Source organism: Sprattus sprattus (genome assembly GCF_963457725.1).
Source record: "Sprattus sprattus genome assembly, chromosome: 1".
Lineage (NCBI taxonomy): Eukaryota > Metazoa > Chordata > Actinopteri > Clupeiformes > Clupeidae > Sprattus > Sprattus sprattus.
This window is the reverse complement of record NC_137920.1, coordinates 62,360,271-62,378,740: the sequence shown is the minus strand read 5'-3', so window position 1 is coordinate 62,378,740 and position 18,470 is coordinate 62,360,271. Positions and strand designations below refer to the sequence as shown.

At 41.8% G+C, this 18,470-nt stretch overlaps 3 protein-coding genes across 3 annotated transcripts in view; all 3 read right to left on the bottom strand.

Moving 5' to 3' along the window:
- Positions 1-18,470, bottom strand: part of LOC308364290 (protocadherin gamma-A11-like) — a gene marked incomplete at its 5' end in the record, with an annotated part of 212,701 nt that overhangs the window by 72,924 nt on the left and 121,307 nt on the right. The gene's annotated exons all lie outside the window — the stretch shown is intronic.
- On the bottom strand, positions 546-6,249 carry LOC308365949 (uncharacterized protein; the record flags this gene model as incomplete). The annotated part of the gene is made up of 2 exons (XM_080839584.1): positions 546-2,926; positions 3,897-6,249. The coding sequence occupies 2 exons, from the start codon at positions 6,247-6,249 to the stop codon at positions 546-548; spliced, it is 4,734 nt and encodes a 1,577-aa protein (XP_080695710.1).
- LOC308365856 (uncharacterized protein) lies at positions 6,407-18,453 on the bottom strand (the record flags this gene model as incomplete). The annotated part of the gene is made up of 4 exons (XM_080839468.1): positions 6,407-6,430; positions 6,836-8,244; positions 9,978-12,231; positions 16,042-18,453. The coding sequence occupies 4 exons, from the start codon at positions 18,451-18,453 to the stop codon at positions 6,407-6,409; spliced, it is 6,099 nt and encodes a 2,032-aa protein (XP_080695594.1).

The window sequence follows — 18,470 nt, the reverse complement described above, 5'->3', positions numbered from 1 at the left end:
CGCCTTACGCCCACAGTAGGTTTTTTTGATAATGCTATCGATGTCAGTATGCCCTGGTAAAATGGGAGGTTCCTTATTTTCAGCAAGGTTCATTCCCTTATCCAACAGCGGCTCTTACAGACCACTGAAAGAAGAGCAACTGTGTGCATTTACACTTAAACTAACAAACTGAATTATTATTATGGAATAGCGGTAATGAGGGTGGTTATTAATAAATTAATCAACCAGTTGTGCTTCAGTGTAGTTCAACCAAATGAAACAAACTATCTTAACGAACTTATCAGCTTATTTTCCCAGTATAGGAAATATACAAAATAGGAAGAACAACAGCCTGTTTTTTACTAGCGCCGCTGTCCATCTGCAGTGGTGCTGAAATGATTAAATAACCGCCAAAACCCAAGGACATTTCGACTGATTATTTGTCAAGGAACCGAATGTACACGTGTGCTTTGAAGATAAACTGGTAAATTGATTGGGTAAACATAGATAGAGGAGTCCACATTATGTAAACTGATATTAACAACTAAGCAAACGAATTAAATGAGCTAACCTACCTCGGGAGAATCACATTCCATCAGCATCTCTTTTCTCTGCATTCGTTGCATTGTTTCTGCAGAGACTGGATCCATGATTAACACATTCTGACTGCTGGGTCTGACAAAAGTTGAATCACTCTTCCTGGAGTCTGTTGTCATGCAAACCTCATAATTGTACACCTGGCGCAGAGTTCCTGTTCCTCCAGGGTCTGTGTAATGTGGTGGACAGTATGGAATGACTGGGAGGTTAGACTGATAAAAGTGGCGAGATTGCCTCCATCGGTAGATTTTTACTGAAATGATAGCAACTACACATGAAATGAAGAGGAAGGACACTACAGCCAAGGCCAGAATTAAATAAAAAGTAAGGTCATCATTGTAATCCTTGTCGCGCGTAAAGTCTGTAAATTCCGAAAGTACTTCAGGAAAGGTGTCCGCTACCACAACATTCACATTGATTAGCGCAGAGCGAGAGGGCAGTCCGTTGTCCTCCACTACAACTGTAAGTTTTTGCTTTGCAGCATCTTTGTCAGTAGTCTGGCGCACAGTTCTGATTTCTCCATTCTGAGCGCCAACTTCAAACAACGCCCTGTCGGTGGTTTTCTGTAGTTTATATGACAGCCAGGCATTCTGTCCAGAGTCCACATCAACAGCCACCACTTTGGTGACCAGATAGCCAATATCTGCTGAACGAGGCACCATTTCCGCCACTACAGACCCACCTGTTTGTACTGGGTAGAGTATCTGAGGCGCATTATCATTCTGATCTTGGATAATAATGTCAAGTGTGACATTGCTGCTGAGAGGAGGGGAACCCCCGTCCTGGGCTTTGACACAAACTTTTATTTTTTTCATCTGTTCGTAGTCGAAAGACCGCACTGCGTGTATGACTCCACTCTCCGCATTCATTGAAATATATGAAGACACTGGTTTGCCGCCCCATGCAGTTTCATCTAGAAGATAGGATATCCGTGCGTTTTGGCTCCAGTCTTTATCTCGAGCACTAACTGTGAAGATGGACACACCTGGAGAGTTATTTTCTAAAACATAAGCTTCGTATGTACTCTGGGGAAACTCGGGAGCGTTGTCATTAACATCCGACACTTTAAGGGTTAATGTTTTTTGACTGGAAAGTGGAGGGGAGCCTGAATCCGTGGCCGTGACTGTGATATTGTATTCTGAGACACGTTCGCGATCTAAAAGCGCATCAGTAATTAATGTATAATAATTCCTTAAGGAAGATTTTAATTTAAAAGCAATGCTTTGATCTACTTTTAAGTCAACGTTTCCATTCTCCCCTGAATCAATATCTTTGACGTTGAGTATTGCTATGGATGTGCCAAGGGATACATCTTCTGACACAGGTGATGAAAAAGACATAACACTTATTGTAGGTGCATTGTCATTTACATCGATCACCTCAACTATCACTTTGCTGGAATCCCCTAAACCACCTTGGTCTTTGGCCTCTATACCGATTTCATATTTCTTGACCTTTTCGTAGTCAAGATCCCCTACAACAGATATCGCACCTGTTTCCCCATCTATTGCAAAAATGGCAGCAACATTGCCTTTAAGGTTTGCGAAACTGTAATGAATCACTCCATTTGTACCGCTGTCTGCATCACTTGCATTAACCGTGGTTATATATGTGCCAATCTGCGCATTTTCAAACACTGTTGCTGTGTATACAGACTGGTTAAACACAGGTGCATTATCATTAGCATCTAGTACTGTCACTTTAATATTAACAGTGCCGGACCTCGGAGGGTCTCCTCCATCCACAGCTGTCAGAGTTAAAGAGAGCTGTGGGTGCAGCTCTCTGTCTAATGGCTTCTGTAACACCATTTCAGCATACTTTATTCCATCTGGACGAGCATGCTGTTTAAGAATAAAGTTATCGTTTTCAGTCAGAATGTAATTTTGCAGTGCGTTTACCCCGACGTCAAGGTCCTCTGCGCTGCCCAGCAGAAAGCGCGCTCCTGGGGCGGCTGATTCGCTGATATCCAGATTAATCTTATCTTTCTGAAAAGTTGGAGCATGATCGTTTACATCCAATATTTCAACCGTGACGTGATGTAATTCCATAGGATTGTCAAGGATAATTTCAAAGGTGAAACTGCATGGAGTAGTATCGCCACAAAGCTCTTCACGGTCTATTCTCTCACTGACAACCAAAACCCCTTTGTCTGAATTCAGCTCAGCGTACTGGAGACTGTCTCCTTTGACGATATGAGCCCTTCCTAACCGTAACCTTTTTGCATCCAAGCCCAGATCATTTGCGATATTTCCTATGAGAGAACCTTTCCTCATCTCCTCCGGAATGGAGTAACGCATTTGTGCAAAGAGAGGTCTTGTACAGGCAATCGCCAAGGCCACCATCATCCATTCTGCGCTTCGTTGTGTTGCTTTAACCAGTCTCATTGTCATTATTTTTCTTTCTAATACTAAACTAGAACAATACAGTGCAATACAAATATTCCGTCAAAAGCTACATTACGTAAATCAATCCTAAATTATATCATCGTGTAAAGGATCGTGAAATATAAACACGACGGGGTTTAAAGTCGGGTTGTTCGCAAGCTCTTTGCTGTTTTTTTATCTCCTCTTCACTCTCCTCCCTCCTTTTCCTCTGACATGTTAGGAGGAGGTCCTATACTTCCTCATGAATGGTTTTTCGTTGATCAACAGCGGCCCTCAGAGTCGGAAACACTGTATGACTAACAGATGACTTAGATTTGTGTTGATATGTTGTCATCAAAATCCAATACATCAACAAATAAAGGACCAATATGAAGTAAAATCTCTATTTTACAGCTTAAAAGTAGAATGGAGCAAAAAGAAAAGTAAGGTAGTTGAACGATGTAACTAAACATGTACTATAAATAAATACACAAATATGAGCTTGGAAAGTTCACGACCATGAGATACAGTACTGCACGGCACATGAAAAAAGTCTCGATTAACTGTACAAAAGGGGGACCACAAGATGATCAGCAGCGCCTTTACAGAACCTCAAACTAAAGTGATGGTACTCCACAGCAGTATGCAATTTAAGTGCAACAAAACAAATCAGAAACCTCATCAGACCTCTCCTAGAGTTTCTGCAAAATGCAACAGAATTGCATCCAAAACCCGTGACGCCTTGCAAGCAAAGCAACAAGAGAATCAACAGGCTAGTCGCTGTCTAGAGTGCTGAAACGTTATGCTGCCACGTATGAGGTGGATAATTGGTATTTTTTGTGACTGACCTATACATATAGCAACACACGACCTATAGCTCAAATATGTATAAATCATAGGAAAAACTTGCAAGGACAAAATAAAAGGAAGATAGACTCACCAAGGTAGAATATTCACTCGGTGCGTTATCCCTTTGGGCAGGGGTCATTGTGTCTGTTCCACCGCCATCAACACTGAGCAAACTTTGACTGACTGGTCTGAAATACTTAATGTCACTCTTCCTTGAGTCTGTCGTCATGCACACCTCGTAATTGTACACGTGCTTTAGAGTTCCTGCCCCTCCGGTGTCTGCGTAATGTTGTGGATAGTATGGGATGACTGGTAAATTAGACTGATAGAGGACGCGTGATTGCCTCCATCTGTAGATCTTTACTGAGATAATAACAACTAAACAAGAAATAAAGAGGAAGGACACCACAGCTAAGGCTAAAACTAAATAAAAAGTCAGATTGTCATTGTAATCCTTGTCCTGCGTAAAGTCAGTGAATTCCGAAAGGACTTCAGGAAAGCTGTCCGCCACTGCCAAATTCACACTGACTGTAGCTGAGCGAGAGGGCTGTCCGTTGTCCTCCACTACAACAGTGAGTTTCTGTTTCACAGCGTCTTTCTCAGTCACCTGGCGCACAGTTCTGATTTCTCCATTGTGTGCGCCTACTTCAAAAAGTGCCCTGTCTGCAGCTTTCTGTAGTTTATATGAGAGCCAGGCATTCTGTCCAGAGTCCACATCAACAGCCACCACTTTGGTGACCAGATATCCAACATCTGCTGAACGCGGCACAATTTCAGCCACCACAGAGCCTCTGGACTGTACTGGATAGAGGATCTGTGGCGCGTTGTCATTTTCGTCAAATATTGCTATTCTAACTGTTGTATTACTGGTCAAAGGCGGGGAGCCACCATCCTGTGCTTTGATGTGCACTTCGAAGGATTTAGTTTGCTCATAATCAAACGCACGGACAGCGTGGAGTGTCCCACTCTCTGCATTAACAGATATATACGATGAAATTGGATTTCCACTGAACTCAGAGTCGATCAGGAAGTAGGATATACGTGCATTCTGATTCCAATCATCATCATGCGCTGAAACTGAGAAAAATGACATTCCGGGTGGATTGTTTTCCCTAATGCTCGCAGAGTATGATGACTGCTCAAAAAAAGGGGCATTGTCGTTCATGTCAGACACTTTGATATTGATTGTTTTGTTCACATACAGATGGGGTTCTCCCTTGTCTACAGCGGTGACAGTAATGTTGTATTCAGAGTTCTTCTCACGGTCTAACTTCCCGTCTGTTAATAGCGTGTAATAGTTTTTAAGCGAGGACTGAATAATGAACGGGATGTTTTTGTTTATGGAGCACTCAACTTTACCATTATTACCGGAGTCGACATCTTTGATATTAATAATGGCTACAGTTGTGCCACTGGGGGAGTCTTCTGAGATGGGGCTGGAAAATGACGTAAGGGCTATGACTGGTGCATTATCATTGACGTCAATTACATCAATAATCACTTTGGTGGAATCCATGTGTCCGCCTTGATCTTTAGCTTGGACGGTTAACTCGTAATGTCTTTTCTTTTCAAAATCAATATCTCCTGCTACGGCAATAGCACCCGTACGTTCATCTATTAGGAATGGTTCACTCTTTTCCTCTGACACTCGCGAGAAATGGTAGGTTACTTCACCATAAGATCCTTGATCTGCGTCTGTGGCACTGATGTCTGTTACTAGAGTACCACGGGCAGCATTTTCCATTACTTCAGCTTTGTAGATAAGCTGCGTAAAAACAGGTACATTGTCATTGGTGTCTAACACAACTATTGTTATTTTCAGCGAGTCTGACTTCTGCGGATTACCACCATCGAGTGCGGTCAGTGTAAGAGTTAATGTATCTTCCTTTTCTCTGTCTAGCGGGACATGCAGATGCACCTCTACATATTTGCTTCCACTTGGACTCGTCTTCGTTTTAATATTAAAGTTGTCTGTCGGAAACAGCGTGTAACCTTGTAGTGCATTAATTCCTACATCAGCATCGGTGGCACTTTCTTGCAATATTCTAGTGCCCGGTAGCGCTGATTCGAGAATTTCTAATTGTATTTCTTTTTCTTCGAAGACGGGTGCGTTGTCGTTAACGTCCAATATTTCAACAACGATACTGTGCAACTGCATCGGATTCAACAATATCAATTCAAAACTCAAACTACAAGGAGATGTCTCTCCACATAGCTGCTCTCTGTCTATCCTATCTTTTATGACAAGCGTGCCTTTGTCTAGATTCAAGTCTATGAAATTGTCACTTTCATCACTTACAATACGAGCTCCACCTGTCTTCATGCGTACTGGATCAAGCCCTAGATCCTGCGCGATATTACCGACCAAGGATCCTTTTCTCAATTCTTCCGGAATTGAATATCGAATTTGTCCGAGCGTCGCACCGAGCAGGAGAGAAACAAAAAAGGCCTGCTTCAACATTTTACATCCGACTGCATATTTCCATTCGTCTGGCGTTAGCATCATTGTCCAGTAGTCCGCACAATGGATGCAAATTAAAAGAATGATGTATATCCAACGCGATTTCTTCAGTTAAAACAATGTGTTGTAGAATACAGTTTCATTTATCTCGTCGCATTTAGGCTACATCCTGCGTCTGATTCTAAAAGAAAATCAAAACGAGAGACACAACGAGAGATGGGGGAGCGGCAAAGAGATGGGAGGTGTCCCACATTTTATACAGATAATGTTAGGTTAGTCAACAGCGGCACTTAGAGTTCAGTAAGTGTAACATTATTAACATTGTCAGGGTCCAAAAAAGGAGGTTTGAAGCAGATCAAACAAAGTTACAATAACGTCAATAGGTGGGCCTATTTAGTAAAAAAGTAAAAATCCAAAACATCATATTTATATTCATTTAACAGACGCTTTTTAGTCCAAAGCGACTAACATTTAACATACCTTTTCATTACTAGTAGTGTATGTGATCTGCCATGGAAGTGAACATTTTAAATGAGACGACCAGCAAGAGTGAGCGGGCAAAAAAAAATGAATATGCTCAACTCACCTGATCCAGAGAGTCTGGGTCTTCTAAGAAAAGCTTTTCTTTCATCGCACGCTGTATGGTCTCAGTAGAATTTTGGTCCATTATCAAAAGGTTCTGACCACTTGGTCTGACAAAGGATGTGTCACTCTTCCTGGAGTCTGTCGTCATGCATACCTCATAATTGTATACGTGCTTCAAAGTTCCAGTAGCGCTAGGGTCCGCGTAATGTGGTGGATAGTATGGAATAACTGGCAAATTGGACTGATACAAAATTCTAGAGTGTCTCCATCTGTAGATCCTGACTGAGATTATGGCAACTAAACATGCAATAAAGAGGAAGGACACCACTGCCAATGCCAACACTAAATAAAATGTCAAGTTATCTTCATAATCCTTGGCATGTGTAAAGTCTGTAAATTCTGAAAGCACTTCAGGAAAGCTGTCCGCCACTGCCACGTTCACATTGACTATAGCTGAGCGAGAGGGCTGTCCGTTGTCCTCTACGACAATAGTGATTTTTTGTTTCACAGCATCTTTATCAGTCACCTGGCGCACAGTTCTGATCTCTCCATTTTGTGCGCCAACGTCAAACAGCGCCCTGTCTGCAGCTTTCTGTAGTTTATATGAGAGCCAGGCATTCTGTCCAGAGTCCACATCAACAGCCACCACTTTGGTGACCAGATAGCCAACATCAGCTGAACGCGGCACCATTTCGGCCACGAGAGAGCCGCTAGTCTGTACTGGATAAAGTATCTGAGGAGCGTTGTCATTTTTATCTTGAATATGTACAATCACAGTCACGTCTGTGCTCAAAGGCGGTGAGCCACCATCTCTAGCTGTAACGTTAAAGTGAAATGTTTTAATTTGTTCGTAATCAAATGTGCGCAAAGCCTGAATGACACCACTGTCCGGATTCACATAAACTAATGAGCTGGCAGGCATACCACCAATATTCTTATCGCTAAGAAAGTATGTAAGTCTCGCATTGAGTCCTGCGTCTAAATCAGTAGCTTTAATTGTGAGTATGGATACACCTGGATTGTTGTTTTCACTGATAAATGCGCTTAATTCATTGCAATCAAACAACGGAGGGTTGTCGTTAACATCTGAAATTTTAACTCTTACTGTTTTATTGCTGTAACGTTTGGGTACTCCTTCGTCAGACGCCAAAATTGTAATATTATATTCAGCTGTAGTTTCTCTATCCAGGGGGCCGTTTGTCACTAGTGTGTAGTAATCGCTTAAAGACGACTCGATTGTGAACGGAATATCTGTGTTTATGGCACAGTGTACTATGCCATTGTTACCAGAGTCAGTGTCATCTGCATTTATTACAGCAATTGTAGTCCCTGGGGGTGAATTCTCCGGTATGGTATTTGAAAAGGACATCAATTGTATGGAAGGGGAGTTGTCGTTTACATCAATTATTTCTAACACCACTTTACACGTGTCAGCAAGACCACCCACGTCTTTTGCCTTCACATTTAGTTGGTAGTTGGTCTCGGTCTCATAGTCTAAATTTCGCTGCAAAGTAATCTCCCCAGTTTCTGGATGTATCCGGAAAAGCTCTATCGCCTCTACACTGGCATGCGCAAAAGAATAAGTAAGCTCGCCATTTGAACCCTGATCTGCATCAGAGGCACGGACAACAGCTATTCGTGTGCCAGTCGGAGAATTCTCTTGTACCTCCGCTTTATAGACAGCTTGCTCGCAAATTGGGGCATTATCATTACCATCTAACACCGTGATATGGATGCGAACCGTGCCCGATTTCCGAGGCTCTCCGCCATCACTGGCAATAAGCATTAGAGTGAGCGACTCTTCTTTTTCTCGGTCTAGATGCTTCTGCAAGATCATTTCGACATATTTCCTGCCGTCAGTTTGACTTTGAATTTCTAGTTTAAAATGATCAGATGGTCTAAGTGCATAGTTTTGGATACCATTGACACCTACGTCTAAATCGACAGCACTGTCTAATCCAAAACGAGTTCCCAACACAGCCATCTCGTTTATTTCTAAATCAACCCTGTCTTTAGGAAACAGAGGCGAGTTATCATTAATGTCCCGAACCTCGACTGTAACACGATACAGCTGTATAGGATTTTCCATTATGATTTCAAAGCTGAAACTACACGGAGTAATGTGTCTACAAAGCTCTTCTCGGTCAATCCTCTCTTTAACTACCAGAATGCCTTTGTCTCTATCGAGATCAACATACTGACGACTCCCCTTTGTCACAATACGAGCTTTACCAGAAGTGAGTCTGCCGATGTCTAGTCCTAAATCTTTTGCAATGTTGCCCACAAATGATCCCTCGGGCATTTCCTCAGGGATTGAATACCTTGCTTGACTATAAACGACATATAGGTTGATATAAATCACTAACAGCAGTACTTGCCATTTCACAACTAGATCTATCCGCCAAAGCCTGCTTGGCACACAGAGTATCGCATAATCCATGATGTGAATCCAAGATGTCTCTTTGTATGATCCTGTATATCCACGTAACGACGGGAAAACGTGGACTTGTGATTGTATTGATGGAAAATTGTAAGTAGTCCGGAATATCTTGAAAATATATATATCTGCTTCCTGGCTGTTACACTGTCTATGTCAACGACTGCGGGAAGGCTCCACCTTATACAGAAAAACAGAGACTGTTGTTGAACAGCGGCCCCGTGGGTGTACAAGATGATATTGCACGGACTTTCAAAAGACCATCTTAACATAATAATCACACTGTGGATATATGGGGTGGAAATATGCCATATTGTTTCAGATTTACAAAATTACAAATAGCTACAAATACAGCGAAGTTCTAAAATAGTTTGTTTATTGGTTTGTGAAAAGAACAATGGTTAAAAGTGCTCATAAGCAGTTGCCAAGAACAAATAATTCGCACAAATTATCTATACTATACTACTACTACTACTACTACTACTACTACTACTACTACTACTACTACTACTACTACAACTACTACTACTACTACTACTGCTACTACTACTACTACTACTACTACTACTAATAATAATAATAATAATAATACAACATCAACTGACATGGTGCGAAAGACGGCAGAGTGACAAAACTGGACTCACCAGAGTTGAATATTTACTCGGTGCGTTATCCCTTCTTGCAGAAGTCACTGTGTCTGTTCCACCACCGTCAACACTGAGCAAACTTTGACTGACAGGTCTGAGATACTTGACATCACTGTTTCGGGAGTCAGTTGTCATACACACCTCATAATTGTACACATGTTTCAGAGTTCCAGTCCCTCCAGGGTCTGCGTAATGAGGTGGATAATATGGGATAACTGGCAGATTAGACTGACAGAGGATGCGAGCCTGTCTCCATCTGTAGATCTTTACTGAGATAATAACAACTAAACAAGAAATAAAGAGGAAGGACACCACAGCTAAAGCCAAGACCAAGACAAATGTCAAGTTATCATTGTAATCCTTGTCACGGGTAAAGTCTGTGAAGTCCGAGAGCACCTCAGGAAAGCTGTCCGCCACTGCCACATTCACATTGACAGTAGCTGAGCGAGAGCGCTGTCCGTTGTCCTCCACTACAACGGTGAGTTTCTGTTTCACAGCATCTTTATCGGTCACCTGGCGCACAGTTCTGATCTCTCCATTCTGTGCACCTACGCTAAACAGAGCTCTGTCTCCAGCTTTCTGTAGTTTATATGAGAGCCAGGCATTCTGTCCAGAGTCCACATCAACAGCCACTACTTTGGTGACCAGATATCCAACATCTGCTGAACGAGGCACAATTTCAGCCACGACAGAGCCACCGTTCTCCATTGGGTAAAGTATCTGAGGTGAGTTGTCATTTTGATCCTGTATGATCATTTGTACAGTTACATTACTACTTAAAGGCGGCGAGCCTCCGTCCTGGGCTTTTATTCTAAATTTGAGGACCTTCGTTTGTTCATAATCAAAAGATTTTATGGCATGGATTATTCCTGTTTCAGAATTCACTGATATCAATTTAGAAATGGCACCTTCATTAACGTGAGAGTCATCCAAGTAGTAGGATATTCTAGCGTTTTGATCACAGTCTTGGTCTTTGGCATGCACAGAGACCACAGATAGCCCTGCCTTATTGTTCTCTGACACATGGGCTATGTACCTACTCTTTGCAAACACGGGAGCGTTGTCGTTCACATCTGAGATTTTAATACGCAAAGTCTTATTATGTTTTAGCGACGGGAATCCCTGATCAGTGGCAGTCACTGTGACGTTGTATTCAGCGACAACCTCGCGATCCAAAGGACCGTCTGTAACCAATGCATAATAATTGCTAAGCGAGGATTTAATCTTAAACGGAAGTAACATGTCAATGCTACAATTTACAAGCCCATTCTTACCACTATCCAGATCTCTGACGTTAAGTATAGCCACAGTAGTCCCTATAGGAGAATTTTCAGGAATCGTATTAGAAAACGAGGTTAAGCCTATGACAGGGAAATTGTCATTTACATCAATCACCTCTATGATAACTTTACACGACTTGGAGAGGCCACCTACATCCTTAGCAATGACATTTATTTGAAATTGTTTCGATTTCTCAAAATCAATTAAATCAGATACTTTAATTTCACCATTTGTTCGATTCAAAGAGAAAGGAATGACATTTTGTTGTGTTAAATGGTCTAAGAAATAAGATACCTGTCCATTAATTCCCTCATCGGCGTCTGTTGCACTAACAGTTGTTACTAAACTTCCGATGGGTGAATTTTCCTGAACTGTGGATTTGTAAACTGCCTGGGTGAACAACGGCTCGTTGTCGTTGGCATCTATAATGTTAACTCTTATACTCACGGTCCCTGTTCGCCGCGGAGTACCTCCATCGGAGGCTGTCAGTGTTAAAAACATTTCACTCTGTTTCTCTCTGTCCAGAGGAGACTGCAGCACCATCTCCACATATTTACCTCCGTCGGCGAGCATTTGTTCTTTCAGATTAAACTGTGTGCTTGGGTTAAGAGTATAACTCTGAAGGGTATTTATTCCTACATCAGGATCAACAGCGCTGCCCAAAACGAACTGCGCCCCAGGCAACTCGGACTCACTTATATCAAGTGATATTTCTTTACTTGCAAAAGAAGGCGCATTGTCATTTATATCAGTTATTTCAACGGTAATGCTAAACAATTCCATTGGGTTTTCTAAAACAATTTCGAAGCTGAAACTACACGGAGAGATCTGTCCACACAGCTCCTCTCTATCTATACGCCTTTTAACAAGCAAAAGCCCTTTGTCTGTATTTAGCTGTGCACAGTCGTTGTTGTCGTCGGTAACTATGCGAGCTCGACCTGATCTTAGTCTCTTGATGTCAACACCTAAGTCTTTTGACACATCGCCCACTAAAGACCCTTTAACCATTTCCTCTGGTATAGTGTATCTCACCTGACACCATATTCCATTGATTTGCAGCACTGATAAAATAAATATGTGTGCATACCAGCGACATGGTGACCATTCCCTTTCTTTTTTGTACATTGTCCTTGAGTGAGTGGCACAATTACATTCAGTTATAATCCAAATTTTGATCCAACGGTAGATGTCACAAGTTTATCTGGATAGATTTCATAAAGCAATCCCTTTGCGCTTTAGTTTACGATAAAATGTGTTGCTCCATCGGTGTTCAGAGAGGAAAAAAGAGGGTGTCTGTCGTTATGCTACGGTTTATGGAGAAGGGAGGTTGCTTCAATATAAACCAAAAGCGACTTGCTGATCAACAGCGGCTCCAAGAGACCAACCAACAAAACTGCCGAGGAAAAGTCATATAACGCATTGCCATCTGTTCTTTCTTACAAAATACGGATATGTAAAATATATATAAATTATCATTATTATAAGAATACTACCACTACTTCTACTACTACTAATATTAATAACATTTATCATAATAATAAACAGCTCATACCCAATCATGCGTTCACAGGATGGCATGTGTGTGTGTGTGTGTGTGTGTGTGTGTGTGTGTGCGGGCGCGAGCGCCTCCTTGTTTCAGGACCGCGGACAGCGCCCGAAAAAAAAAACTGCCAAAGCTTTGCAGCTATGACACCATAATGTAGGACTTATCCTACAGATATTAAATTAACACAAATATTGAAAACTACAGCACTATACAGTAGTGGCAATATAGCCTGGCTGACCAGCTTACATACCTACTTAACCTACACAACTTTTCAGTATTGCAGCATCACATGGCAACCATCACCAACCTCTCAAAATGCATCACTGATATTTAGCAGCATGTTTGCAAAAAAAAAAAAAGTTTCAACCACAACATGATGCTTAACTTGTGTATGCGACCACTTAATTTAATTTAACAATGACGCGGGCAGTTGCAATGTAACTTGTTGAACTGTGTTTGTAGACTGTATTTCTAGTGAGCAGCTGACTGTCAAATGGATGTGGCAGAATCCAGCGGATTTTCACCACGACAACCTAGGATTAACTTCCAGATGAAGTTTTGATTCAAAGACTAGATGACACTGCAAATTGTGTGGCTTGTGAGCATTTGGAGGATGGGGTTTTGAATTAGGATAGGGGTAAGGCATCAAGGACTAGAAAGTCGCTCAAAAAGGTTCTCAAACACACACACACACACACACACACACACACACACACACACACACAGTCACAGTCACAGGCAAGCATGAGCACACACAGTCACATTCAGAACACACACAGACACAGTCAGAAGTAAGAGTGTGTGCTTTGCCAGACATCAATTATGACTATTATGATTGTTATTCTTATGATTATGTCCAATCTTTTACATATGTGAATTTCTCACCAAAAACTGTTGCAACATTAATGACCTTTTTACCTGTCCTACTGATGGACTCTGCAGTAATTCCATGAATTCTCCTATCCTGCTCGTATCTTCTTTCTCTTGCACACATGGTTCATTTATATTCTTTTAATAGAGTATGAACAGACCCGAATGATTATAATATTTTAGTTATTTATGTATTTATTATTATTTGTAGTAGTAGTACTTTATGCCCTGGACAGTTCAGAAAGAACAACAGCCTAAATCATTTACAGTATTTTTTTTTTTACAGCTTTTGCAAGTGAAATAGAGGTAGAAGAAAGATGATGTACAATCTATGGCGCACCAGAACATGTAGAGCTGTGATAGTATGAAGAGGATACAGGAGTGCAGGCAATCCTCCTACTGACCTATTTTACATCAGTAGCGCAGGGCTTTTCAGTGTGAACTGAACCCACTTCCCGCTGTGTGTGTGCATGTGTGTGCATGTGTGTGTGTGTTTGTGTGTGTGTAAGAGTTGGTGAGGGAGAGACAGTGGGAGAGAAAGAGAGAAAGAGAGAGAGAGAGAGAGAGAGAGAGAGAGAGAGAGAAAGAGAGAGAGAGAGAAAGAGAGACAGAGAGAGCGTGTGTTTGTGGATGTGTTAGAGTTGGTGAGGGTGAGGGAGAGAGAGAGAGAGATAGAGAGAGAGAGAGAGAGAGAGCGAGAGAGAGAGGGTGTGTGTGTTTGTGTGTGTGTGTGTTGTACAGGGGAGCAGGCTAAATGCACCACAATCTAATGAATAAAGATATGACACACTTTGTTATGTAGAGGGTGCCAGCTGCTAACAGTATCGCACTTTTACACTGCATTGCCAGTTTTTGGCAAGAAGACTTGTTTTCCCCTTTCAGCTGCAGCTCTTAGGCTGACCCATGCTAAACTCTCCTACAAATGCAGTCTGCTGTGATGCAGACTGGCTGAGCTGCAATGTAATGTGCCCTGTCTTTCAACAATGGAGTGATAAAAAAGATTGTGCCTTACCTTTTGTATTGGGATGGACAGGGGAGGACAGGAACGCATGGGAAGAGAAAGAAGGGAAAATAAGAAACGGCACAGGTCAATAATTTACCCACAGGTTTAGAATCAAATCCTTGTACAGTATGTGTTTGTGTATGTATGTACAGTATGTGTTTGTATGATTAACTTGTTTAAATGTCCAGATATCAGTCTATAAATGGGTATGTGTAGGCAGATGTGCCTGTGCAAGGACACATACTACATACGCATACATAGACATTGACACACACACACACAAACACAAGGAAAATTCAGTGAAAACTTTTCCTCTAATTGCAAATATATAAAATATAAAGGGTTACATATACAAAATTAAAAAAAATAAATGACAGATCCTGTACACAGCTTGTCTGAGATTACCTCTCCCAAAGCGCCACTGCATCCCACTGCTGTCATGATCAGGACTAGATTCATATTACAGATACACATTTGCAGCCAATAGCAGCTGAGTAAGAATAGGTTTCACAAAAGCAAAGTAACAAATCCGTTCATGAATGTGTGGAGTTTGGGAAGGGGAGCAGGGACAAGTATCCCCCCCCCCCCCCCCCACCTCCCCCCCCCCCTTCATGGTACATTGTCACTATGATTGGACAGCACGAGGAAAGAACAATAAATAACATCAGCAATATGTATGTTTCATCACTCTACATCTGATTAAAAGATCACTATCAAACTCTTGTCTCCTTCTTTCTGATTCACTCCTGTGTGTGTGTGTGATGCTGAGTGAGAGAAACAAAATGTGTGTGAAAAAGTTAAAGACAGCAAGGGTTGCTTAAAGGTTCTTTTACAAACCAGTGTGCACACCACACACACACTGACACCTTGGCACACACACAACCACACACACACACACACACACACACACATAGCCCTACCTTTAGTCTGACCTACTTCTCACTCTAAAACACAATATAATGACACAGTGCACATCTGTGTAGATTTCTAATTAACCAAAAAGCGGCCTCCTTCAGGCTGTTGGACATACTGCGCACCCATCTGACAACAAACAGTGCAATTAGTGCTCTCTGTTCATACAGAGCTACATTTGCAGCAAAACTGACCAACAACTCATCTCCAAAACTGAACATAAATGATACACATCTCAAACCACTGTGGCCATAACTGGTTGTCTGAAGAAGACAAATTTAATTCAGGGAAACTACCGGAATCAAGTAACCACATCCTTAAGTGATGACTGCTCACTTTCACTGACACACACAGACGCACAGACACATCAGACTCTCATTTCTGCACACACTTTTCCACAGCACCACCAATTCAGATGTATTATGATACCGCTTAAAGCAAAGATATTAGAAAGACCTTTGTTTGGTAATGTACAATTCATCAATACCATAAAGGTAAAATGAGTGATTACCAGAGTTGAATATTTTGATCCATTATCAAAAAAGTTGATGCAATCACTGTTGTCATGTGAACTCTTCTTTAGAGTATTACCAGCAGACAAGATGCTGTCATTGTAAGCTCGGACAAACTTGAAGTCACTGGTACGGGAGCCAGTAGTCATATAGGCGTCAAAATTGTAAGTGCTGCGGAGAGTTCCAGTTCCATCCACCTCTGCATAATGAGGAGGTAAATATGCACTGGGGATGGCAACTGCTCCGTCAAACAAAAGTCTGGGCTTTGTCTTACGGCAAAACCTCACTGACATAATCAGGACAATGAAAGTGAGGAAAAAGGTAGAAACAGACACCAGAGCAATGATCAGATAAGATGTGAGTTTAGATTTGTTCTCCTCATAAGACATGTCTTTCAGTTCAGGAACTTCAGCCAAGTTATCAGAGATGAGTAAATATACAGCACAGGTTGTAGAGAGAGAGGGCTGTCCGTTATCTTTCACTGAGATCACAAGGTTCTGCTTCATACTGTCAGATTCAGAAATGTCCCTCTGAGCCCTGATCTCTCCACTGTGGAGACCAATAGTGAAAAGTCCCGGATCAGTCAACTTCACGATCTGATATGACAGCCACGCATTCTGTCCAGAGTCAGCATCAACAGCGATCACTTTGGAGACCAGCGAGCCAGAAAGAGCAGCTTTAGGAACCATCTCAGTCATAAAGGAGTTTCCTTCTGGAGTAGGGTATAATATCTGAGGAGAGTTATCATTCTCATCTGTTATGAACACACTCACAGTCACGTTGCTGCTGAGTGGAGGAGAACCATTGTCTCTGGCGACAACCTGAACTTTGAAGCTTCTGAACTGCTCATAGTCAAAGGCCCTCACAGCATGGATCACCCCTGTGTCTCCATTAATGGATAAATATGAGGAGACCGGAACACCATTGACCTCACTGGGCAACAGAGAGTAGAACACTGTGCCATTCTGTCTCCAGTCTGGGTCTCTCGCAGTAACAGAACAGACAGAGGAGCCAGGCTTGTTATTCTCAGTCACATATGCACTGTAGGACTGCTCCTCAAATACAGGTGGGTTATCATTTACATCCGATACAGAGAAATAGATAGTCTTGGATGACGACAGTGGTGGATTCCCTTCATCAGTTGCAGTTATTGTGATATTATACTGAGTTAATTGTTCACGGTCTAGTTCAGCTGTACTGACAAGTGAGTAATAATTCTTAACAGATGGATTCAATTTAAAAGGGATATTTTCCTGAATGGAACAGCGGACCTGTCTGTTTCCTTCTGAGTCTTTATCCTGTACATTAATAATGCCTACTTCTGTGCCTGGTGTTGTATCTTCAGGAATGGGGTTATTAAGTGATTTGACGAATATCAAAGGTGCATTATCATTGACATCACTTATCTCTATAATTACTTTAGCATTAGAGGCCAAACCTGCCCCATCTTTGGCTTGAACCCTTAATTCATATTCATGTTTCTCTTCGTAGTCAACTTGACCAATTACTTTGATCTCTCCACTCAAACTATCTATTGTGAATAGTCTCGCTGCTTTGTCAGATATGCGACTAAATTCATATGTGACCTCGCCATATGCACCTTCATCTGCATCTGTGGCACTTACAGTCGCAACAACAGTACCTGAAGGGGCGTTTTCAGCAAGACTGACTTCATAAACAGCCTGACTGAACACAGGCAAATTATCGTTAGCATCCATAACTGTGACAAGTATTTCTACAGTCCCAGATCTCTGTGGAGTACCACCATCAATAGCAGAGAGCGAAAATCTCACTTCTTCCTCGTTTTCACGATCGAGTTCATTTTCTAAGATCAGCTCGCTGTATTTGCCTCCGTCAGAATTTGAATGTACAGCCAATGCAAAATGATCGCTATTGTCCAGCTTATAATTTTGAATTCCGTTGCGCCCCACGTCTGAATCATGCGCTTCTGGTAAAGGAAACCGTGCCCCTTTAATAGCGGATTCTCTGATTTCCAGTTTAACTTTGTCGTTAAGAAATTTTGGCTTATTGTCATTTACATCCTCAATCTGCAAAGTAATGGCATGCAGTTCGAGCGGGGCCTCTAGGACTAATTCGTATTTCAAAGAGCAAGCTGTTTTAGCACCACACAATTCTTCGCGGTCAATTCTCTCTGAGATCGTCAGGCTGCCGGCTTGCAAATCAACTTCACAAAAGCGCTTGCTACTTCCATCTGAATCTAATCTTGCCTTGCGATGTGACAGCCCATGTACGTCGAGTCCAAGATCCTTCGCTATATCTGCAATTACAGATCCAACATTCAGTTCTTCTGGAATAGAGTAGCTCAAATCTCCAAGACCCGTGCCAACGAAGAAAAGGAGGCTTGCCAAAGAGCGTAAGACATCAAAAAATGAAATTATTTTCATCCCCATCCTCGACATGATAAAAA